The sequence below is a fragment of the Octopus sinensis genome, linkage group LG2 (genome assembly GCF_006345805.1).
Source record: "Octopus sinensis linkage group LG2, ASM634580v1, whole genome shotgun sequence".
NCBI lineage: Eukaryota > Metazoa > Mollusca > Cephalopoda > Octopoda > Octopodidae > Octopus > Octopus sinensis.
The window spans coordinates 61,467,794-61,494,339 of NC_042998.1; the positions used below are offsets into that span (position 1 = coordinate 61,467,794).

The window sequence follows — 26,546 nt, forward strand, 5'->3', positions numbered from 1 at the left end:
ATGGTGGAGAGCCCTGCTGTACTCTTTTGCCACAACTTTCTCTCACTCTTTCTTCTGTTGGCCTGCTCGCTTAGCCAGCGGGGTGGTGTAATTTAAAGGCTAAACAATGCGAAGTGCATTGTCACCAGCTATGTGTAACAACATCTGATAGCCTGGTCGGTCATGGTGATATATATATATACATGTATATATATAAATATATATATATAATATATATTTATATGTATAATATATATATATTATATTATATATTATATATATAATATATATATATATATATATATATATATATATATATATATATATATATATATTATATATATATATATATATATATATATATATATATATATATATATAATATATTTATATATATTTATATGTTATATATATATATCTATATATATATATATATATGATATATATATATTATATATGTGTGTGTTATATACTCACACATATATACGTAGGAAGAGATTAAGAGATAGAAAAGATAAAGTGGAAGACGTAAATTATTTAGAAATGTGTCATTCAATGTAATAAGCATAAACAAGCCTGATCCAACTTACAAGGTCCTTAAATTGGCAAGTTTTCGGAAGGTTCCATCTTTAATATTCGTAATTCTATTATTAAGAAGTGATCTGTAACACAAAATAGTTCATAAAGAATTGTATGATTTGCGATAAAATATTAAAAATTACTGCATGCACGTACACACATACACACTCATATCTACATACATACACACATACATATATACACCCACATATATATAGACATACATATACACAAACAGGGAAGAAAATTGTACTTGAATGCGAAAGATAGAATAATATACTATTTTATTGAAGCCAAAACAATTTCCCAAGCAGTTTATTCAAAATTTTATGTAATTTTTCATTAGATAGCAGTGATGATAAGCCTAACGAAAATATAAAATATATCAATAAGGACGCTTGCCGCCCACCAATTGAATTTAGGAACCTAATTCTGAACATTAACCATAGAATTACATGTCTGTCTTCATCTTGAAAAATATTTGAAAAGGCTGAGTTGGCGTTTCAGCTGGTCTTTGAAACGTTGTCTCCTTTGCCCTGCCTGATATTTCTATAGAATATGGTCCTCCATTTTCTGGATTTTGTCTTGTGTGAGATGTTATCCACCCATCTAAAATGTCTGAGCAACAGTAAAGTTTCAATGTTAGGGACGTTGGCCTGCTGGAGGACCTCATTGCTTATGTCTTCCTTCGATGAGTGTACAGTTCCACCATATACGCTTCCGTAGACACTTGAAGAAGCAACTATGGCAGATAAGAAATGCCAAAGAAGGAAAGAATCACCATCACGATCCAACTTCATCTGACCAAACGATACACGATTGCTCCAAGTACGCCAGAACCAGTCGTTCAAGGATCTGTCCACATAGCCACTTAAGGGTTTGCCATACCTCATGATGTTCGGCCATAAAAAAACTTCAATCATCTAAGTAGCAATAATTGCTCCACCAACAATATACATAGTGGTGGAGCAAACACTGCTATTACCAGCAGTCAGATATCTAACATTAGCAAGGCCAAAGAAGGCTGAAATCACGTGACCTGGTAGTACTGGCAACAAAGAGGGCATTGATTGTCTGATGATAGAAACAAGAAGTGCTTATACGCATCACAAGACTGTATGAGAGAGTCTCTTGTGGTAAATATCCAACACAACATCCACTTGTAAGTGGTGATAAATTTTGCCATACATACATACCTACATATGACAATAAATAAGTAGCTAGGTACACACAAGGTCTTCAGTCTATGCATTTGGTATTTGTATGGATGGATGAAAATGTGTATGTGTTCGTGTGTATAGTGTTATAAATAATACACATCCATGTAATATTGATTGTATAAGGTATTGAGGAGTGAGTATAAAGCTGTTGTTTCGAACTCTTAAAAATAGGAACTAAATGCCTTACACATCACACAACACTTATTAAAATATTTACAAATGTAGTCCTAAATATGTATTTACAAGTGTGGCTCATGTCTGACAAGCGTTTCGTCAGAATTCTACTCTACAGTGATTAAGAGCTAATCCACTGTAAAAGATTTTCATACAGAATTGGCACACACAATACATTCACCAATACACACAGATCCACAGACATGCAAACATACGCACATGCACACACATGTACATAAAACAGGGGATCAAAACAGGGGAGAATGAGATGTCAGAATGTATTGAAAATGAAAGAGTATCAGCAAAAGTAATCCAACTCACAAGGTTTCTAACTTTGGAATGCTTTTGAAGGATCCTTCTTCTATATCCGTGATTCTATTATTATATAGCCACCTGTATAATGTAAAGTGATAAAATATTGAACAAACAATTAAACTTATCATAAAACATAAAAACTATGTGACATTTATAGAAATTGTTATGAAATGTTATATGATTAGAAGTACCAATGGGTGAATTCAATGCATAAACACGATTCAGTAAATTCTTTCTTTGCTATATTCTATAAAAAAACAGAGCGACCATACTTGTTTAGATTCAGTAACTCAATGTGGTGTATCTAAGTTTCTTTTTACCTCAATAAATCATGTGTGTTGTGAAAATACACCATGTGAAAAGAAGTTCTCAGAATCAATTAGCATTTGAATTTGTGGGAAAGTATTAATAATGATGATGTACTTCATTGTTTTGACTCTTGCTGTTCTCCCTGTGCCCGATGATTTCTTGTCAATATATTTATAGTTTACAGTAAAGGCGCCTGGCTCAGTGGTTAGAGCATCGAGCTTACGATCGTGAGGTTGTGAGTTCAAATCCCGGACCGAGCTGCGTGTTGTGTTCTTGAGCAAGATACTTTATTTCACGTTGCTCCAGTTCACTCAGCTGTAGAAATGAGTTTCGATGTCACAGGTGCCAAGCTGTATCGGCCTTTGCCTTGGATGACACTGGTATAATATCAACAAGCAGAACCCTTGAATATTTCACGGAATTAATGGTAAACTTATTGGGTTATTTCTGAAAACTTGATTCAAAATCCTGAAAGTGTAGCCTGTGTTGTGTCTGTAAGGAAAGATAGTTGCTGATCTGGTACTCATTGAAAAGTGAAAGAAATTGGAATACAATAATTACTTAATGTACTTTATATATACACTCTTTATACTTTATGCACAGTTTTGTAGAATTAATACACAGCACTCATAAAATATATATTCACTCTTAATTTTCCATTTTTCCCATAAGCAAAAAAGTATATACTGTACATAGTGAAAAAATTAGTTCAATTAAAAAAATACACTTTTCACTATTCACCACCAGCACCAGCTGAACCACCACCACAACCACCACCATTTATTTTCCCTCTCTCTCTCCTCCTCTCTTTTCCTCCTCCTCTCCCTTCTTCCTTCTCTCTCTTACTCCTCCTATATCTCCATCCTCCTCCCCTCTCTCCCTCCACCTCTCCCTCCCTCCCTCTTTCTCTCCCTCCTCCCCTCTCTCCCTCCTCCCCTCTCTCCCTCCTCCCCTCTCTCCCTCCTCCTCTCTCTCTTTTGGTTCTCCTGCTCTTTCCCTCCTCCCTCTCTCTATCCTCTCTCCCTCCCTCCCCTCTCTCCAGCTTTTCTTTATCCTGACCATCTGAACCTCACCCCTCTGCTAAAATCATAATTTAACTTTCTTCCTCTAACTTTAGCTAACTTTTTTAACCGAACATTATGTACTTCCTACCTCACGTCATGGATGATTCTATCTCCCTCTCTTTCTTTCTCCCTCTTTATCTTATCCTCATTTCAGTCTCTTTTTTCTTCTCCTCTCTTTCCCTTCAACTACTCACGCGAAGGCCTTACAATTACAATCCCTCTACCTCATAATATGGATTCTTTTCTCTCCCTCTTTTTCTCCCTCCCGCCTTTTCTTTTCCCTCTTTTGTGCTCTCCTTTTTCTCTAATCACGTGAAAGTGTTACCGAGGGGCTAAGTAACACTATAACAAGCAAAATTATCATAAGATTAAGAATGAGCGATAAAAGATTAGGAGTTATATAATTACATTCATTATCATGCAGTATTTTGTTTTTACGATATATACATAATAAATGCATGTGCGTATACATGCATTCATAGATAGATAGATAGATAGATAGATAGATAGACAGACAGACAGACAGACAGACAGACAGATTAGATAGACAGATAGATTAGATAGACAGATAGATAGATAGATAGATAGATAGATACATACATACATACATACATACATACATACATACATACATACATACATACATACATACATACATACGTATGTACATAAGACATGGTGCCATCAGCATAAGACATGCAGGGTAGAGGATCGTTTAGAAATGCCTTTTTCAACGTTTCCTTCTACACTGATGCCGACTCTTTCAGCCCAGATCATTAACTGGTTTATTTCCTCTGTTATGTATAAGACAAACAGTTAATGTTTACCAACTTAGCTTTATTCAGATCGTGTAAGGAAATTTATCTTACACCACGTGGAATCTTGTGGATGGTATTCATAACAACACCACCTGGTACCAACACATGGTTAAATTATTTAAGATGATGTAATTCGCCTCAGTTTGTTTGGTTATTACTTCTAAATCAAAATCTGCTTCGGTATTATAAAAAACCTGCAATGACTCTTCTATTGGTTATATGAAGCAGCTAAAAATATTGATTTGAAACTCATCTGAACTTAAACTATTTCACAGCAAAACTGTTTTGGCAACAAGCATTTTTCCCTGCAAAAAATGACTATCGCAATTAGTAATTACAATTCAAAATCTCATAATGTTAATCGATATTTTCAAAATATTGAGAATCGGTGAGCATTTGCTGTATGAAAGATCGAAAAAAGAAATGCAAGCAACTTCCACCATCTTTAAAGTTCTCAAATCAAAATAGATGAACATCAATGGAATTTGTATCTTTGTGGTACCAGTGCCGGTGGCACACAAGAGAAAACCATCCGAAAGTGGCCGTAGCCAGTACCGCATCAACTGGCCTCCGTGCTGTGGGCACATGACAAACACCATCCGATCGTGGCCGTTCGCCAGCCTCATCTAGCACCTGTGTCGGTGGCACATAAAAACACCATCCGAAGACCCGGCAAGACTAGTCAGGCCATAACCCATGGCCCCTACCTAGGACGTAGTCAGTCCACCTGTGCATACCTTCCTTCTTGTGACACTTGTGAAGACCTGTTGAGGCAAGTGAAAATCAAATCAAAACAAATCAAAATAGATGAACATCAATGGAATCTGTATCTTTGTGGTACCAGTGCCGGTGGCACACACTTTGTGGTACCAGTGCCGGTGGCACACAAGAGAACCATCCGAACGTGGCCGTAGCCAGTTCCACATCGACCGGCCTCCGTGCTGTGGGCACGTAACAAACACCATCCGATCATGGCCGTTCGCCAGCCTCATCTGGCACCTGTGTCGGTGGCACATAAAAACACCTTCCGAAGACCCGGCAAGACTAGTCAGTCCACCTGTGCATACCTTCCTTCTAGTGACACTTGTGAAGACCGGTTGAGGCAAGTGAAAATCAAAAAATCAAATCAAATCAAAATAGACAAAATAGATGAACATCAATGGAATTTGTATCTTGTGGTACCAGTGCCTGTGGCACACAAGAAATCCATCAGTGCCGTAGTCAGTGCGGTGGGCACATGACAAACACCATCCGATCGTGGCCGTTCGCCAGCCTCATCTAGCACCTGTGTCGGTGGCACATAAAAACACCATCCGAAGACCCGGCAAGACTAGTCAGGCCATAACCCATGGCCCCTACCTGGGACGTAGTCAGTCCACCTGTGCATACCTTCCTTCTTGTGACACTTGTGAAGACCTGTTGAGGCAAGTGAAAATCAAAACAAATCAAAATAGATGAACATCAATGGAATTTGTATCTTTGTGGTACCAGTGCCGGTGGCACGTGGCACATAAGAAAACCATCCGAACGTGGCCGTAGCCAGTACCGCATCGACTGGCCTCCATGCTGTGGGCACGTAACAAGCACCATCCGATCGTGGCCGTTTGCCAGCCTCATCTGGCACCTGTGTCGGTGGCACATAAAAACACCATCCGAGCGTGGCCGTCTGCCAGCCTCGTCTGGCACCTGTGTCGGTGGCACATAAAAACACCATCCGAGCGTGGCCGTCTGCCAGCCTCGTCTGGCACCTGTGTCGGTGGCACATAAAAAACACCATCCGAGCGTGGCCGTCTGCCAGCCTCGTCTGGCACCTGTGTCGGTGGCACATAAAAAACACCATCCGAGCGTGGCCGTTTGCCAGCCTCGTCTGGCACCTGTGTCGGTGGCACATAAAATCACCCACTACACTCTCGGAGTGGTTGGCGTTAGGAAGGGCATCCAGCTGTAGAAACACTGCCAGATCTGACTGGACTGGTGCAGCTTTCGGGCTCCCCAGACCCCAGTTGAACCGTCCAACCCATGCTAGCATGGAAAGCGGACGTTAAATGATGATGATGATGATGATGATATACTTCCACATGCAACTGATTTGATAGAGATACCTGTAGAATATATTCAACTTAAGAGTAACTTGAAACCACAATTTGTAAAAGCACTTTTTTTAGTTTCTAAGTTGTCGTTGAGTGACAGTTGTGCTTAAAGAAAAAGGAAAGACTACTACACTCATGTTAATAGTCATCAGTGGTGTTTCTAGAAAGCAGATGGAATCATGTGACATTAACTATTGGACAATAAAAACCTTGCTATACACAGTTACGATTTTAATGACTGACTGAATTTCCTCTTCAGACCAGGGAAATATCTCAAATGTACTGGAAATAGCTGTAAGTCAATGTAATTATGTATCTCATGTTCTTTTGTCCCCCATTTATTAATCATTATTGCACTCTATACTTATATTCTGGTTCATATAAAAATGTAGAAATTAGGGTTGTCACTAAATCCATGCTATTTCGATGTCAATGAAATTCAACTTACAAGGTGTCTAAATTGAGAAGATTTTGGAAGGTTCCTTCTTCAATAATCGTGAGTTCATTATTATCCAGGTGTCTGAAACAAAATGGTTTTCATAAGAAATATACCAAGCAAATTTGAGACAAAATATTAAATATTATGGATTGAAAGTTAGGTCTAGCATTAAATAAAATAAATATATTTATAAGAAATTTAAAATATGCGATTAAAATCGATACTAGGAGAAATATTTCTGGAACAACAGATGGTGTCTTTCTCAAACATGCCCACACAGAGTAGTGCAATCGGGGTGGGGTAGGGTAGGAGGCCAGAACTTGGGTCTAGTGAAGCAGAAATTCCCCCACAGCCATTACTTATTGTGCTTTATTTATTTAGTCTTACATTTTATCATTTTTATTACCATGTAATGCAGTCTTTTCTTTCTTTTTTCTTTTTGCCACTTGCCGTCTTTCTACTTCCACCTCTAAGTACTTATAAATTACTTCACAATGTGTCTGACTTCAGTTATTAGAGCTCTGTAACGGAATGCAATAAAGTGTTCCCCTGATGATCCCATTGCGGTTAAAAATCCAACTACACTTGGAATATCAAATGCAGCTGTCTATATAACTGTAATGGCAAAACTTAGGTAGGAAGTAATAAATTATAGTTGTGTACTGGTGCTTATCTTAATTTAAACAAGCCCAGTGCTCCTAGCTTCACTCATGGGATGGTTATCTCCCTTGTCAGTGTATACATATAGTGTGTAATTCATACAGTAGTAAGGACTTTTAACTCTTATTTCTTGTAATAGAAGTGCTATTTGGCACCATCAGTCACATTTAGTGATGATCAAATTTTATTTTTATGGTCTTATATTGCATTTAGCTGATTAGATTAATTTTTACTATACGCATTAGCAGTTCACTAAATCAACCATAAATTCATATGGCAAATATGTACACTGACAGATCAATTTAGCCAAACCATCTGTGTAATGAGTCTACAACTGACAGATGAAGCAAGTCTAGTCTGGTGTTGGATTCAACTTACAATTTCCTTAAATTGACAAGATTTTGGAAGGCACCATTTTCAATTGTCTTGATTTTGTTTTGTTCCAGGTATCTGTAATATGAAAGTGAGTTCATAAGTAAAATTACAGAGCAGATTTGTGATATGCACATACATAACAAAACTAATCATGCCGCCTGTGCAATGTGGTAGCTGCTCTACTAAGCACATCACTTCAAACATCAACTCAAGTCATATGCAAGTGATCCTTTTCATCTTGATCACTTGAAACAAGTAGGGTGGCACAGCGCTGAAGTAATGCTCCAGAGTGGCAAACCCACGGGCAACGCTGCTGCTCTCCTCTCAGAAACAACAGGCAGACAACACTTGCTGAGTTAAGGCATACACTTTGAGGTTGAGATGCTTTTGGAAAACAACTTGGCTATGGTTCTGTTCTTGCACAGCAGCAGCTTGGCGTCACCACTCAGTCAAGTGAACATGCAAACTGTTGCTCTGATCTCACCGTTCTTCTCATACGGGCAGGTTGGTGGAAACCTCAGTGGTGGTGGAAAAAGTGTGAGTGTGCTGCCTTTATGCACCAAACCCTCGATGAGCTGGAGCACTGTGTATGTGCAATGCATCAGTAGGATAAACTAATATGTCTCAATGCATGCGTACATATACAAATATTATATATTACACACACATACAAAAACATGTGTGTGAAAGAGAGAGAGAGAGGGAGAGAAAGAGGTTGAGAAGAAATGATATCTAGAAATGTATGGTTAATGTAATAGTGTTAAAAAGTTTAGTCAAACTTACAAGATCATTAAATTAGGGAAGTTTTGAAAGGCTCTTTCTCCAATGTGCTTGATGTCATTTCTAAGAAGAGATCTGTAACATGAAGGAGGCTTCATAAGAATTTGTATTTAGCTGATTTATGATAACATTTTAAAATTAAGGTTCAACAAGTAAGTGTAATACAAATCTGAATTTAACAGAAATAAGGAAATATGAGGAAATTATCAGGTATACTAATAGTTGAATCCTTGTGCCTCCACAGCAAAACATTGATTGTATCTGCCACAAATGAACACCTAAATTGTACCATAGGTTTGAAAACTTACCTTTCATTATAAAATTGAATAATTGTATTAGCCACATTTTCTGTAAGCTAGATTCATTAAAACATATTATTTTATAAAGCCAATGAATATCAGAGAAATGGATATGCTAGACTGACTGCACTAATGTCAAGCTTCGATCTCTTTCATCTCTTCTATAGTAGAGACTATCGGCATCACTGTTTCTGTGAACGTTTCCAGTTGATATAAAGGTCATGCAGGTTTTAATGAGTTTGGAGTGGATTTTTTCTACAGACCAGTCAAGCATCCTAAATGTTGGCATCAGCACTGATATCGAAAATTCATTGTAGGATATTGTTTTCTAAGAGGAGAGTTCTGACCACCATATTTCCTAGGTCACCTTTCCATATGTTTTCATAAATGCTTGGGTATTTCTAACATTTCTTGTATGAAACAGCAAAGGTAGAGAAACCGCTGATGAACAGGTTTTGAGTTTGAGGAACTGATTTTCCTTGTTCAACAACCAACTTTGAACATTTCTTTTGACCAAATTCTATTGTTATGTCAACTGAAAACATTATTAATTCCAGCTGTATTTTAGAATTTGTAAAAATTTTAATATAGATTTTCTGGTCATCCACAAAGAAATTACAGGTTACATAGATACCCCTTGAAATTGCTGACACTATGATGAAACCATTGGATTTTTGCAAAAAATGTGATAATCGATTTAATGTGAAAATAAAGAGAATTAAAGAAAAACTAGCATCCTGAAATATTGCCTTTCAAATATTTATAACTGGAAAATTTCTTTTTAAATATACATGATAATGACAAAAATATTTATAATATTGATTTTAAATTTGGACACAAAACCAGCAGTTTTTGTGGGAAGGGGCTAAGTCAATTAGGCAAAACCCAGTATTCAACTGGTACTTATTTTATTGACCCCGAAAGGATGAAAGGCAAAGTAAACCTCGGAGAAATTTGAACTTAGAGCATAAAGATGAATGAAATGCTGCTAAGAGTTTTGTTCAGCATGCTAATGATTCTGCCAATTTTCTGCGCTAAAAAACTAATTATGATACTGGTTTCAAGATTTGGCACAAGTCCAGCAATTTGTGGAGAGGGCGCAAGTTGATTTCATCAACCCCAGTGTTCAATAGCTACTTATTTTATCGACCCCAAAAGGATGAAAGGCAAAGTTGACCCCTGCAGAATTTGATATCAGAACATAAAGACAGACAAAACGCTGCTAAGCATTTTTGCTGGGCATGCTAATGATTGTGCCAACTTAAAACTATTCATAATATTAAAATATAATAATAACATATCAATATGTATGTGCGTGTTAACTGCTTGAAACAAAAAAAACATTCATGTAATATATAAGAAAATCCTTTACATCACTGTTTTATATTAGGTATAAAAATGTAGCCCCAAATACACTGTCAGGAGTGAATGTCATGGCTGGCAAACATTTGGTTACAGCTTTACTCAACTAATGATCAAGATCTAAATCACAGTACATTCATGTTAATGCTCTTCATATATCTACACACACACACACGCACACACAAACGGATTCATGGATATACAAGCATATACATAACCAGCCATCACACACAAGCAAAAGTATATATAATGAGCATGATAATGATAGATAGAGAGAGAGAGAGAGAGAGAGTAGGGAAAGAGAGAAAAATTAATGTTTACGCCATTGATATTTGTCAATGAAATACTATTAAAAGACTGGGACAACTTACAAGGTTTTTAGACTGGGAACATTTTGGAAGGACCCTTCTTCAATTCTCATGATTTTATTATCATACAACCATCTGTAACATGATAAGTGGTAAAATATTAGGACTAAACAATTAGGTTTATCACAAAATAAATTGTGTGACATTTAAAGAAAGAAATGTGATATGATTAGATGGGTAAATGCAAGTGTGAACTCTTGAATATATCAATTGACTCTATCAATAATTAGTATCAAATTCTACCATAGTACTTAACATTCCTTTAATTTCTTCTATGTTGATTTTATATTTCAGTGTTTTGAATAATTTATCTGTATATTTTTTGTCTCTGAAAGTGAGTGGTCTAGCTGTTCGCATTTGCACTCGCGATCACAAGGTTGTTGTTTCGTTTCCCGTACTGGGGTGTGCATTATCTTCTGGAGCAGCAAAATACTTCATTTCACACTGTTCTACAATCATTTCCCCCTTTTCTTCAGTACTAAATGTGGGAAAGTGGTTGTACGAGTGGTAGAAGTAGTAGTAGTAGAAGTTGTAGAGGTAGTAGTAGTTTTGTTAGATGTCATCTTTTCTCTCTCACAGGATTTGGTTATGAAAGTTGTCTCTTTGTTGATGCTTTGCTGCTGTGTTGTGCAGTTGGTAAGTTGATGTAAGAAAATTGTAAAATTTGGTTGTTTCTTAGTGGTACTTATGCTTATATATTACCCATTTACCTACATTTCGGTATTTCAGTTGGTGATCTATGCAAAATCATGCATTTTCTTCAGGACACCCCAATTTGCCCTATATAGGTTTGTTCACATCCTGAGCTTGTAACTTCTTACATAAACTTTTCAGATGCACAGGTGAAATTATTTACAATTGTGAAAAGAAGTTCAAAGAAGTTCCATTTTTGAACTTCTTTCCTTTAGCATCTCAAATGTAAGATCTCTTCCCTGAAGACTGACAATCGTCTCATCCTATTATGGAATCAATCTACAAACATTATTGTGGACTACCAAGACCCCAGAAACAGCCGTGGGATTTGTAATACCTTTCTTCAACCCCATGTTTCTATATTTCATTTGTATTCTATGTACGTTGGACATTTTTATATGCATACATATATATATTTTTGTATTTCATGTATTTAATGTACTTTATATATTGATCTGTCTAACTTGCTTATCCATCCATTTGCTTATATATATATGTGTGTATGTATGCATGTATGTATGTGTGGGGGTGTATAGTGTAAGAGAAAGATTGCTACAAAGAATCAACCACGATGTGACTTATTTAGCGAGACAGTGTGGTAATTATCCCTGAATATATAGTTATTCAAACTATCAAATATAGCAGCCAACTTACAAGGCTGACCCAACTTACAAGATTTCCAAACTGGGAAGGTTATGAAAAGATCCTTCTTCAATGACTGTGATTTCATTATTATCCAAATGTCTGAAACAAAAAAAAAAAAAGTATTTGTCAGAAATCATATCGAGCAAATTTGTGATAAAACGTTAGATTGGAGCCATTGCAGTGTAAAGAGAGAAAGACCCCAAATGGTATGCAGGCCACAACAAACAGAGGGAATACTCTTGAAGCCGGTAATTTGCACTTATGGAGACAATATTTACATATCACCTGAGGAAACACAACTAGGTGTCATAATGCAGGGAAACAGTTGCATAAACAAGTACTTAATGCTTAGAGAACTACGTTTCATAGAAACAATAGTACTGATTGAAAATAATGTCCAACTATACTCCTTGTGGTTGACATATATACATGTATCATCATCATCATCATCATCGTTTAACGACAGGTTTCCGCACTAGCACGGGTTGTATATAATTATATATTGTGTGTATTTAAGCACACACACATATGCATATACATATGTGCATATATATAAATATATATATATATATATATATATATACATGTATTCATATACACATGCACGTTCATACATAATGAGTTAAATACAAAACAGCTGAAAGTACTTATAGAATAACATGACCTTAAATAAAGTCAATGACAATGATACGCTATTACAAATTCCTTGAACTTACTGATATTACAGAGTCCTGGAATCATGAAATCCAAAATGTAATTTGAAAGATGATAAGGATGCCACTTCTAATATCCGACTCATATGTCCATTCCATTTTGATACAAGACAGAATTATCATTAAAATCAAAGAAATTGTCCAACTTGTCCCATAAAGTCCCACCATGCTATCAAATGACATATACTATAAAAATACTTTCAACTCAACATTGATAACTCTTAGTCTTCATTTCAGTTATATTGCTGAATAAGGTTTTAAGTTTCGCTTAAAAATAATAGACATTGTCAAGCAGGAAATTAATACCATAATGGCTGAAAGGAAGATTTTAATAAAATTCAACAGGAGTCACTGGAAACGGAAGGCAAGAGTGGTTCCTCCTACACAGTTCAGGTTACTCTATTGATCAGACTGTTTATTACATAATTTAAAAGCTAAAAAATAATACAAATACATCTTGATTTCTTCTTAATCAATATTTAAGTAACAAGAGAAAAAGAGAATTAAAATCTAATTTGAATAATACTGAACTTATGATCATTAATGACTACAACTTTATAATAGATATGGAGATAATAATACAAGAAAATGCCCTAATTGTGATCAAGTGTAAATAATCAATATCAGTAGCATTATGACTGCATCCATTTATTGCGATAACTCTAATATATTCCACACCTATTCAATGAAAAAACAATTGTTAATGATAATTTTAATGTTAAGGATATAGAGTTATCTTTAATGTGCTATAACTGTATCATATGACAGAGGTATTGTCGACCAGAAACTATAATGAATCACTATGATAGATCTTAATTAAATTATTTGCAGCAATTAAAATACTTCACAAGGAATAATTACTAAAAAATCTAATACTAAAAGAAACATAACTTGGTATAACACTCCTAACACCAAGGACATAAAATGAAACATACCAAATTTTTTCTTGGTATACTAATGAAACTCTTTCCACCGAAACATAAATATCACAGCATCATTGCATTGATAAATTTATGGTGAAATTCTCATTTTTAACTAGACCTGATAACACTGGCTTCTCCTATATATCAAACATTTACAAATACACAAAATGTAACCTTGATTCGTGGTGAAATGCAACCAATCATACTTATCAACATACTAACAGACACCTAAGCTTATATAAAATTCCTATTTCTCAATCTATGGTTAGCAACCAAGGGAATAAAAGTAGAAATAACGGCTTAAAACCTAAATGTAAATGTAGGTATGAAACTAGTTCCAACTTAGGACAAGGTAATTCTAACAACTCAAGAAATAGGGGAAGGAATGATAAAACTACCTTCTGCAAACCCAAACATTACAAATACTAACAAAGTAATTCCTCATCATGGAATTACGTACTTTCACTAGCAACAATAATAACTGAACAGCCACAAAAAGGATAGCTAATATAAAGATACTAATATTAAATAATATGAAGATGCTAATATTAAAAAGCAATACTATAGTAATACTACTAAATCATAGGCAATATGTAACAAAATGACATGAATATCAGTGGGGAAAGATATAATTTTGCTAAACTCTCAATGACTTGTGATGTTTAATTCCCTGACATGTATTATGCTGATACTCCCACATACATACCCACAGTTACAGATACATTTCAACACAAATACACATATATACACACACTTATACGTACAAAAACTCACAAACTAGCTCTTCGTCTTTCTCTGTCTAAGTGGGAGAGATAAGAAGAGAGAGAAAGAAGGAAAGAGCGAGAGAGAACAGACAGAAAGATTGTGAGATAGAGCAAGTGGGTCAAAGAGAAAAATAGAAGAAAAAGACAGTTGATATTTAGAAATACATTGTTAACGAAATATATCATGTTAGATTCAACTTACAAGTTCTTTAAATTTGCAAGGTTCTGGAATGTTGCGTTTTCAATTTTATTAATTTTGTTATATTCCAGATATCTGTAACATGAAAGTAAAAGTAAAAATACAGAGCATATATGTGATAAATTATTAAGACATTATGACTAAAGGATTACGGTTATCATGAACTAATTAAGTGATAATTATATAGGAAATAGGAAGCAAAATCCAGAGAGTTATATATATATATATGTGTGTGTGTTATATACTCACACATATATACATAGAGAGAGATTAAGAGAAAGAAAAGATAAGAGGAAAACGTATATTATTTAGAAATATATCGTTCAATATAATAGCAAAAACAAGCCTGATCCAACTTACAAGGTCCTTAAATTGGCAAGTTTTTGGAAGGTTCCATTTTTAATATTCGTGATTTTATTTTTAAGAAGTGATCTGTAACATGAAATGGAGTTCATAAATTATTGTATGGCGCTGATTTACAATAAAATATCAAAAATTACTGCATGCACATACACACATACACACTCATATTTACATACATACAGACATATATGCACACACCTACATATATATAGACATACATATACACAAACAAAGAAGAAAAATTGTACTTGAATGCGAAAGATAGAATAATATTCTATTTCATTGAAGCCAAAACAATTTCTCAAGCAGTTTATTCAAAATTTCATGTAACTTTTCATCGGATAGTAGTGATAATATGCCTAACGAATATAAAATATATCAATAAGCATGCTTGCTGCTCACCAATTGAATTTAGGAACCTAATTCTGAACATTAACCATAGAATTACATGTCTGTCTTCATCTCGAAAATTATTTGAAAAGGCTGAGCTGGCATTTCAGCTAGTCTCTGAAACGTTGTCTCTTTTGCCCTGCCTTATACCTCTATAGAATATGGTCCTCCATCTTCTGGATTTTGTCTTGTGTGAGATGTTATCCACTCATCTGAAATGTCTGAGCAACAGTAAAGTTTCAAAGTTAGGGATGTTGGCTTGCTGGAGGATCTCATTGTTTATGTCTTCCTTCGATGAGTGTACAGTTCCACCATATACGCTTCTGTAGACACTTGAAGAAGCAACAATGGCAGATAAGAAATGCCAAAGAAGGAAAGAATCACCATCACGACCCAACTCCATCTGATCAAACGATACACGATTGCTCCAAGTACGCCAGAACCAGTCGTTCAAGGATCTGTCTACATAGCCACTTAACGGTTTGCTATACCTCATGATGTTCGGCCATAAAAAATCTTCAATCATCTAAGTAGCAGTAATTGCTCCACCAACAATATACATAGTATAGTGGTGGAGCGAATACTGCTATTACCAGCAGTCAGATATCTACCATTAGCAAGGCCAAAGAAGGATGAAATCATGTGACCTGGTAGTACTGGCAACAAAGGTGGCATTGATTGTCTGATGATAGAAACAAGAAGTGCTTATACACATCACAAGACTGTATGAGAGAGTCCCCTTGTGGTAAATATCCAACACAACATCCACTTGTAAGTGGTGATAAGTTTTGCCATACATAATTACATACATACACACATACATACATAATTCCATACATACATACATACATACATAAATACATACATGTAACAATATATAAGTAGCTAGGTACAGGCAAGGTCTTCAGTCTATGCTTTTTGTATTTGTATGTATGGATGAAAATGTGTATGTGTTTGTGTGTATAGTGTTATAAATAATACACATCCATGTAATATATTCATTGATTGTATAAGGTACTGAGGAGTGAGTATAAACCTGTTGTTTCGAACTCTTAAAAATAGGAACTAAATGCCTTACACATCACACAACACTTATTAAAATATTTACAAATGTAGTCCTAAATATGTATTTACAAGTGTGGCTCATGTCTGACAAGCGTTTCGTCAGAATTCTACTCTACAGTGATTAAGAGCTAATCCACTGTAAAAGATTTTCAGACAGAATTGGCACACACAATACATTCACAAATACACACAGATCCACAGACATGCAAACATACACACGTGCACACACAGGCACATAAAACGGGTGATCAAAACAGGGGAGAAAGAGATGTCAGAATGTATTGAAAATGAAAGAGTATCAGCAAAAATAATCCAACTCACAAGGTTTCTAACTTTGGAATGCTTTTGAAGGATCCTTCTTCTATATCCGTGATTCTATTATTATATAGCCACCTGTACAATGTAAAGTGATAAAATATTGAACAAACAATTAAACTTATCATAAAACATAAAAACTATGTGACATTTATAGAAATTGTTATGAAATGTTATATGATTAGAAGTACCAATGGGTGAATTCAATGCATAAACACGATTCAGTAAATTCTTTCTTTGCTATATTATATAAAAAAAACAGAGCAACCATACATGTGGTGTATCTAAGTTTCTTTTTACCTCAATAAATCATGTGTGTTGTGAAAATACACCATGTGAAAAGAAGTTCTCAGAATCAATTAGCATTTGAATTTGTGGGAAAGTATTAATAATGATGATGTACTTCATTGTTTTGACTCTTGCTGTTCTCCCTGTGCCCGATGATTTCTTGTCAATATATTTATAGTTTACAGTAAAGATGCCTGGCTCAGTGGTTAGAGCGTCAAGCTTATAATCGTGAGGTTGTGAGTTCAAATCCCGGACCGAGCTGCGTGTTGTGTTCTTGAGCAAGATATTTTATTTCATGTTGATCCAGTTCACTCAGCTGTAGAAATGAGTTTTGACGTCACAGGTGCCAAGCTGTATCAGCCTTTGCCTTTCCCATGAATGACACTGGTGGCATGGAGATGGTAGGCCGGTATGCATGGGCGACTGCTGGTCTTCCATAAACAACCTTGCCGTGTCTTGTGCCTGGGCGGGTGACTTTCTAGGTGCAATTCCATGGTCAGTTATGATCAAAAGGAGTCAGTAACAGTAACCCAGCCATGTCTGTAAAGAGTATATTATCAACAAGCAGAACCCATGAATATTTCACGGAATTAATGGCAAACTTATTGGGTTATTTCTGAAAACTTAATTCAAAATCCTGAAAGCGTAGCCAGTGTTGTGTCTGTATGGTAAGATAGTTGCTCATCTGGTACTCATTGAAAAGTGAAAGAAATTGGAATACAATGATTACTTAATGTACTTTATATATACACTCTTAATACTTTATGCACAGTTTTGTAGAATTAATACATAACACTCATGAAATATATATTCACTCTTATTTTTCTATTTTCCTATAAGCAAAAAAGTATATACTGTACATATGTTACAACCTTTAGTGAAAAAATTAGTTCAGTTAAAAAAATACACTTTTCACTATCCACCACCTCCCTTTCCACCACCACCACAGTCTATTTTCCCTATCTCACTCAGTACTAAATGTGGGAAAGTGGTTGTACGAGTGGTAGAAGTAGTAGTAGTGGAAGTTGTAGTGGTAATAGTAGTTTTGTTAGATGTCATCTTTTCTCTCTCACAGTATTTGGTTATGAAAGTTGTCTCTTTGCTGATGCTTTGCTGTTGTGTTGTGCAGTTGGTAAGTTGATGTAAGAATATTGTAAAATTTGGTTGTTTCTTAGTGGTACTTATGCTTATATATTACCCATTTGCCTAAATGTCGGTATTTCAATTGGTGATCTATGTAAAATCATGCATTTTCTTAAGGACACCCCAATTTGCACTGTGTAGGTTTGTTCACATCCTGAGCTTGTAACTTCTTACATAAAGTTTTCAGATGCACAGGTGAAATTATTTACGATTGTGAAAAGAAGTTCAAAGAAGTTCCATCTTTGAACTTCTTTCCTTTAGCATCTCAAATGTAAGATCTCTTCCCTGAAGACAGACAATCGTCTCATCCTATGATGGAATCAATCTACAAACATTTTTGTGGACTACCAAGCCCCCAGAAACAGCCATTAGATTTGTAATACTTTTCTTCAACTCCTTGACTCTATATATCATTTGTATTCTATGTACGTCGGACTTTTTTATATGCATACATATATACATTTTTGTATTTCATGTATTTAATGTACTTTATATATTGATCTGTCTAACTTGCTTATCCATAAATTTGCTTATATGTATTTGTGTGTATGTATGTATGCATGTATGTGTGTGAAGGCATAGAGTAAGAGAAAGATTGCTACAAAGAATCAACCACGATGTGACTTATTTAGCGAGACAGTGTGGTAATTATCCCTGAATATATAGTTATTCAAACTATCAAATATAGCAGCCAACTTACAAGGCTGACCCAACTTACAAGATTTCCAAACTGGGAAGGTTATGAAAAGATCCTTCTCCAATGACCGTGATTTCATTATTATCCAAATGTCTGAAACAAAAAAATATTTGTCAGAAATCATATCGAGCAAATTTGTGATAAAACGTTAGATTGGAGCCATTGCAGTGTAAAGAGAGAAAGACCCCAAATGGTACACAGGCCACAACAAACAGAGGGAATATTCTTGAAGCCAATAATTTGCACTTATGGAGACAATATTTACATATCACATGAGGAAACACAACTAGGAGTCATAATGCAGGGAAACAGTTGCATGAACAAGTACTTAATGCTTGGAGAACTACGTTTCATAGAAACAATAGTACTGATTGAAAATAATGTCCAACAATACTCCTTGTGATTGACTCTAAATTTTTTCAATTATATATATATATATATATACAGTGTACATTTAAACACATAAGAGATGGCCTTAACAGGACATCTGACTAGCTAGAAGGAGTAGTTAAACTCCAAACCACTATCAGGGGTAATTTTGAAAGGAAATGAAAAATAAAATCATTTACCCTCTATTTACTATACTATGGTTTCAAGCTATACTTTATTAAATAAAATAATTTACCTTGGCGAAGCTATCGTCAGTAGGAAAGCCAAGATTAACATATAATGATGAGGCGATACAGAACACTCCACATGTTTACATCTTATAAATTTTCAAAATCCACTGCTCAAGCGCAGTTTTCTATCGACAGCAAACACAAAATATGCCGATTTTCTTCCAAAATTAGCCAAAAAATATCATTATTAATAAATTCCAGGGTAATGATATAATGATTTTTTGGCTAATTTTGGAAGAAAATCGCCATTTTTTGTATTTGCTGCAGATAAAAAACCGCCCTTGCGCAGTGGTTTTGAAAAATTATAACATGTAAACACGAGACATAATAATAATAATAATAATAATAATAATTGTGTACAGTGCTCAGGTGCACTACAACTCATCTAAAGTGTATATATAATCAGGTGTAGTTTCGGTGGATTTCGGAAAGCATGAGGGCCTTAAAAGATGCAGTGTCATGGCAGTCAACAACTGACGCAGGCAGTTTATTCCATGCTTCAGCAACTCTGAGCGTGAAAAATGTTTCCGAAAGTCATGGGAGCTGTATTGTTTTCTGACTTTGTAGGCATGTCCACGTGTGTTAGACACATGGAGATCAAAAATGTGTTCAGTGTTGTTGTTGGTGTGGTGGTTGATAACTTTGTGGGTGTTTACCAAGTCCGTCGCCAAACGCCGGAGCTTCAGTGAATCCATGCCCAGGGAAACAAGGCGCTCAGAATATGGTAGGTGTCTGATGGAGGGTATGCGTTTGGTTGCACGTCTCTGGACAGATTCCAGGAGGTCAATGTTCTGTGCAAGATAGGGGTTCCAAACTGATGATGCGAATTCCAAGTGTGGTCGTACCATAGCTGTATACAGTTTTAAATAGATGGCTGGAGAGCGGCTAACAAAAGACCTGCTGAGTGATGCCAAGACACCCTCGGCCTTCCTGACAATCTTAGAGATATGCTTTGACCAACGCAAATCACTGCTGACAGTGATGCCTAGGTCACGCTCGCAAGAGGATTTCTTGATATCAGTGTTGTGGAGGGAGTATGTGAACGCAGGGTTTTTTCTCCCAAAATGCATGGTGGTACACTTGTCCACAGCCAGTTTCAGTTGCCAGTCTGTGATCCATTGCTGCATTGTGTCTAGGTCTGATTGCAGGAAAGAGTTGTAGACATCAGGATCTGTCCTCTTGATTTCAAGGTACAGCTTGATGCCGTCTGCATATTTCAATACTGTGGCATTCTTTAAATTGGCATCTATGTCGTTAATGTATGCCACAAACAAGAGGGGACCAAGGACAGATCCCTGTGGTACACCCGATGACATCTCATATGGTGTAGAGTGCTGTCCTAGAACTGTGACTACCTCCTTTCAGCTGAGGATGAAGGATTTCAACCAGTTAAAAAGGTCATCCCCCACACCCATTGCAGAGAGTTTCACCATAAGCCTTTTGTGTGGCACAGAGTTGAAAGCCTTAGCAAAGTCAAGGTAGACAACATCCACCCATGAGCCACTGTCAGTAATCTGAGTAATGTCCTCAAGGAACTCGACAAGCTGGTCACTGCAGCTGGAGTTAGGGACAAATCCATATTGTGAGGGTCGGATGAGACTGTGAGAGCTCCAGAAGTTCCAGAGTGTTTCTCTGACACACGATTCCATCAGTTTTGCAATACAGCTAGTGAGACTGACTGGGCGATAGTTGACAGGTGATGTGCGGTCGCCCTTTTTGAACAGAGGAATGACACTGGCAGTTTTCCACTGCTCCGGAGTAGCACCATTGTTGAGACAGTACTGGAAGAAAATAGAAAGCTGGTGTAAAAGGAAGTGCCTGCCACGTTTGAGAAGCAGGTATGTAACTCCATCGAGACCAGGGGAGGCATAGTTGCGCTTATTTTGAAGGTGACGTCGCAGCATTGCAGGTGTAAATTCCATAGTTGTTATGGAGTTTGCTGTTAGTGATGGTGAAGATGGCACATTTTGACTTTCAACAGTGAATATGTTTGCATAGCACTCGGCAATGAGTTCTGCGCATTCCTTGGGGTCGTCAGTGATCTGGTTGTGTGAGGGTTGCGAAGAGGGCCCACTGGAGAGTGAGGTCTCTGCTTTGAGTGCACATATTTCCAGAAAACCTTGCTGTCAGGATTGGCTGCTATGCACTGTTCAAATTCAAGCACTGCTTTTTTTGTCACTTGCTTGAGATGGTTGGAGGATTTATTCCGCTTCTTCCTGTTGGTGTCTGATTTATGTAACCTGTATTCCCGTTCAGCAGTCCGACGTTCCCTCCTGGCAAGTCGGACCGCTGAAGTTTCCAAAATTGCCCTTTTGGGGCGGTTCTTCTCTTTTTGTTTACGTGGCACTGATGCTGCACATGCTGCCCATATTGAGTCCAGGATACTCTGGAGTATAGTATTCACATCTCCAGAGTTGTAGAATTCACGCCAGTTTGGGTGCTGTAGTTCAGTGTGGTACAGGTTCCAATCTGCTCTCTTCCAATCGAAGGAAGCAGATTGGAGATGGTTCAGGTTTTTGTTGCCCGCAAGAGCCAGATTGGCGATGATCATAGCATGATCAGAGTCACCTAGAGGTTCCTCCGTAGTGCAATTGATAACCGCTTCAGGAGTTGTGGTGAAGAGCAGGTCCAAGGTGTTGTCGCCTCTTGTTGGAGAGGTGACTACTTGTGACCAGTTTGAGTCCAGCACAAGCTCAACAAAATTGTTTGCACTCTGTGGCCAATGGAAGGTCTCCCAATCGATCTCAGGATGATTGAAATCGCCTGCAATAAACACATAAGTGGCTGTTTTCCTGGCAGCAGCTCGGAGGACATTGCAAAGCTGTGTGTCCCGACGGTAACTTGGGGGACGATAAACAACGCCAAGCAGGAGTGTTGACATGGTCATACGCACGTCACAGAAAAAAACTTCTTCTTGTGATTCGTTCAAATCGGCACAAGGAATTACCAAAAAATTTGAACGAACGTAGACCATCACACCACCACCACGGCGGTTAGTGCGGTCCTTACGGAAGAAGTTGTATCCCGTAATGTTGAAAACCCCATCACAGAGTAAGGAATGCGCCCATGTTTCCGTGACAGTGATGAAGTCAGGGTCAACACTTCTGACGTAGGCGTTGAACAAATGTATTTTGTTGCATAAACTGCGAGCATTTAAGGACAACAATTTGTACCCTGCTCGCAGTTTATGATGGTGTGTAGAGGATGGCAGGTTGTTCTGGCTTAGTTTCCCTGAGTTGCTGTAGTTTTTTTAGTTATTGTGGGTAGAGATTGCTGTAGTTTTTTTAGTTATTGTGTTCTGTATCGCCTCATCTTTATATGTTAATCTTGGCTTTCCTACTGACGATAGCTTCACCAAGGTAAATTATTTTATTTACTAAAGTATAGCTTTGCTTTATTTTTCATTCCCTTTCTAAATTACCCCTAATAGCGGTTTGGAGTTTAACTACTCCTTCTAGCAAGTCAAATGTCCTGTTAAGGCCATCTCTTATGTGTTTAAATGTACACTGTATATTTATATAAATAATATACACTCTATTTGACCAGTTTTTTTCTGCTCGCTAGACCCCAGCTAGCAAAGAAATCTTCTTAATTTTTGGGGTTACCCTGGAATTTATTAATATATATATACATATATATATATATATATATATGCATGTATATAAGTATATATGTATGCTTGTGTATATATAAACACTCACACATGAACACCGCTATCACACACACACACACACGCATACACATAAAGGCTGATGCAAATCACACAGAACTGTTCTAAAATACGTTAAAAAATGTAGACCTACATATATTAAAATAGAGAGTTTTGTTTGGTAGATATGTATGCATAATACTACTCAATTAGCGCTGATGTTCAACTGTGTCACAATAAAATACTCAAGATGTATAAACAGATTGGCACATGCATGGTGATACTCCCTCAAACATGCACACACACTCAGTTCCAGATACGTTAGACACAAACATTTTCTCAGGCTTATAAGTACACAGACTCTCTCTCTCTCTCTTTCTTTCTCGCTATCTTTCTCTATTACACACACATATATATGGGGAAAGAAAGGAAAAATAGTAAAGAAATAGACAGATAACGTAATGAAATATGATTTTATGAAGTAAATTCTACCGTTATGTTCATTTGTTTATATGTGTGTGTATGTGCATGACAGATAAATTTAGTGGTAGAGGAAAACAGAGGCAAAGAGGAAGAAGAGGAAGAATTTAATATTTAGAAATACATCGTTAATGAAATAATAACATAATCAGATCCAGCTTACAAGGCATTTAAATTGGCAAGATTTTGGAATGTTCCTTTTTCAATTTTCTTGATTCCATTTTTTTCCAGATATCTGTAACATGAAAGTGAGTTCATAAGTAATAGTGCAGAGCAGATTGATAAGAAAATATTAGATATTGCGGAGATGTAACGTTTATTCCCACTTAAACATGGATGTTCTTTTAGAACAACATTTACTGTGGTATATATATGAGAAAAACTCTCATATAGTCTTTTGGTGCAAAATTCATACCTGTTTATATCATTAGCGAGGAGATAAAGAGACCACCAAGTGAGAGATAGATTACAAGAATGAAATTGTAAAGAGGAAGACAGAATATTTAGTAATGAATGTACTATAAATAAGTCTGATCCAACTTACAAGAATTCTAAATTGGTAAGATTTTGGAAAGTTTCTTTTTTTATATCCTTTATATTATTGTTAATAAGTGATCTGTAACATAAGAGGAAATTCATAAAAAATTATATAGAGTTGATTTGTGATAAAATATTAAAAATTATGGCTAAAAAAATTAAGCTTAATACTAATTTAAACTTAAGTTATAATTACAGAAAACAGGAAAATATCAAGAAATTTGATACTATTAAAAGTACTAATGGTTGAATCCAATCCAAGTGTCTATTCTGGAAAATATCTATTGCATCAGCCATAAAGGAGTACTTAATTTGTTCCATAGTTTTGAAAAGTTATATTCTCTTATTCAACTGAATAATATAGCTGTATTTTGTGTAAGCTAGATTCCTTTGAAAACGTTACACATACATAGCTACAAATGTAAGTTCCATATATTTATATGTGTGTTTATGTAGATCTATGTGTATATATGTATGGAAGCAAAGACAATATAAATGTGTTAATAGTCATATGTATGTATGTACCTGTACTCACTAGCATCCATCAGTGTCTATGGTAAACAGTTATGCACTTAGCCATTTCTGGCACCCTACGAGTTGATGTGCCTTGATTCTTAAGAATCCTTATAAGAGAATATTATGTATGTATGTATGTATGTATGTATGTATGTATGTATGTATGTATGTATGTATGTATTTATGTATGTATGTAAGTATGCATTTACATATACACGTTTGACTGACGGCTAGTTTCTAAAGCTGGATTTAATGTGCCACCAGCACGAGGGCCGGTCAGACGGTACTGGCATCGACCACACTCAAATGGTGCTTTTTACTTATTATGAGATAGAAAGTATGGTGGGTGATCACACTTAGTTGAATATATAAAGAAAGAAATAAGATGAAAATACACACAGATGCATATATGTAAAATGCGTGATAGATTGAAAGAGAGGGGAAGAAAGAAAATGCTTAAATCTTTAATATTTAAAAATGTATTGTCAACGAAATTCTATCAACAAAACTAATTTAACTTACAATCTTTCTAGATTGGAAAGGTTTTGGAAGGACCCTTCTTCGATATTCATGATGTTATTATCATGCAGCCACCTGTAACATGTAAAGTGATAAAATATTGAATATTATAACTAAACAATTAGGTTTATCATAAGGTATAGAAACTACAAGATATTCATAGAAAATGTTATGAAATGTGATATGATTAGAAGTACGAATGGATAAATGTAAGTATGAACTTTTGAATATATCAGTTATCTCTAAATTCATTTGCTTGTACTTTGATTGTGAATGTGTGTATAGAAACAAATAATGGCAAAGTGAAAGTGGAAGACAGTGAGATAGGGAAAGACCAAGACAGAGAAAGGAATAAGAGAAATAATTTAGAGAAATAATAAGAAATAAGAGAAATAATTCAGAAACGTCAATGAAATATTTTCAACAAGTCTGATCCAACTTACAAGTATTTTAAATACCTAACATTTTGGAAAGACTCTTCTTCAATACTCGTGATTTCATTTTCACTCAGATCTCTGAAATATAAAAATAGTTCATAAGTAATTGTATATATGAGAATTATGGAAATTTATGATTAAATATTAAATATTCTTTTCTACTCTAGACACAAGGCTCCAAATTTTTGGGGAGGGGCCAGTTGATTAGATTGACCTCAGTACGCATCTGGTACTTAATTTATCGACCCTGAAAGCATGAAAGGCAAAGCCAACCTTGGCAGGATTTGAACTCAGCACATAAAGACAGACAAAACACCACCAAGCATTTCGCCTGGCATGCTAACATTACTGCCAGCCCACTACCTTGATGAGATACTAAAAATTATGGTTAAATAATTACATTTATCATATGATATAAAACAAATGAGGAGACATTTATTCAAAATGAGAAACTGTGAAGACTAATAACAGTAACAGGCATAGTACTGGATGAAGCCAATAGTCTACTCTGGAAAATATCTATTCTGTCAATTGTTGTTGTTAATTGTACCATAGTTTCTTAAACCACATTTTGTTAATATTTTCTTGCTTGCTGACTTCATATTTTACAGCATTAATTAACTGCTACAGCTTTGTTTTCAAACATATTGCATTAATAATGTTCAAGTTTTATCTTTTTAATTAAGGATTTTTCATATTTCCTTAAAAGTCATTGATGTTTGTTTCAGAACAATTATATTCCTGAATCCGTTAGGCTGA

General features: G+C 35.8%; 1 protein-coding gene across 1 annotated transcript in view; it reads right to left on the bottom strand.

Moving 5' to 3' along the window:
* Positions 1 to 26,546, bottom strand: part of LOC115224769 — a 218,008-nt gene that overhangs the window by 165,226 nt on the left and 26,236 nt on the right. Inside the window, exons 3-17 of the mRNA XM_029795680.2 lie at positions 25,794 to 25,865; positions 25,354 to 25,425; positions 24,323 to 24,394; positions 23,942 to 24,013; positions 19,051 to 19,122; positions 16,908 to 16,979; positions 15,129 to 15,200; positions 14,772 to 14,843; positions 12,197 to 12,268; positions 10,835 to 10,906; positions 8,806 to 8,877; positions 8,026 to 8,097; positions 6,997 to 7,068; positions 2,274 to 2,345; positions 570 to 641 (exon numbers count right to left, since the gene is read on the bottom strand). Of these exons, the coding sequence (XP_029651540.2) occupies positions 570 to 641; positions 2,274 to 2,345; positions 6,997 to 7,068; positions 8,026 to 8,097; positions 8,806 to 8,877; positions 10,835 to 10,906; positions 12,197 to 12,268; positions 14,772 to 14,843; positions 15,129 to 15,200; positions 16,908 to 16,979; positions 19,051 to 19,122; positions 23,942 to 24,013; positions 24,323 to 24,394; positions 25,354 to 25,425; positions 25,794 to 25,865 (1,080 nt within the window). The remainder of the gene's footprint in view (positions 1 to 569; positions 642 to 2,273; positions 2,346 to 6,996; positions 7,069 to 8,025; positions 8,098 to 8,805; positions 8,878 to 10,834; positions 10,907 to 12,196; positions 12,269 to 14,771; positions 14,844 to 15,128; positions 15,201 to 16,907; positions 16,980 to 19,050; positions 19,123 to 23,941; positions 24,014 to 24,322; positions 24,395 to 25,353; positions 25,426 to 25,793; positions 25,866 to 26,546) is intronic.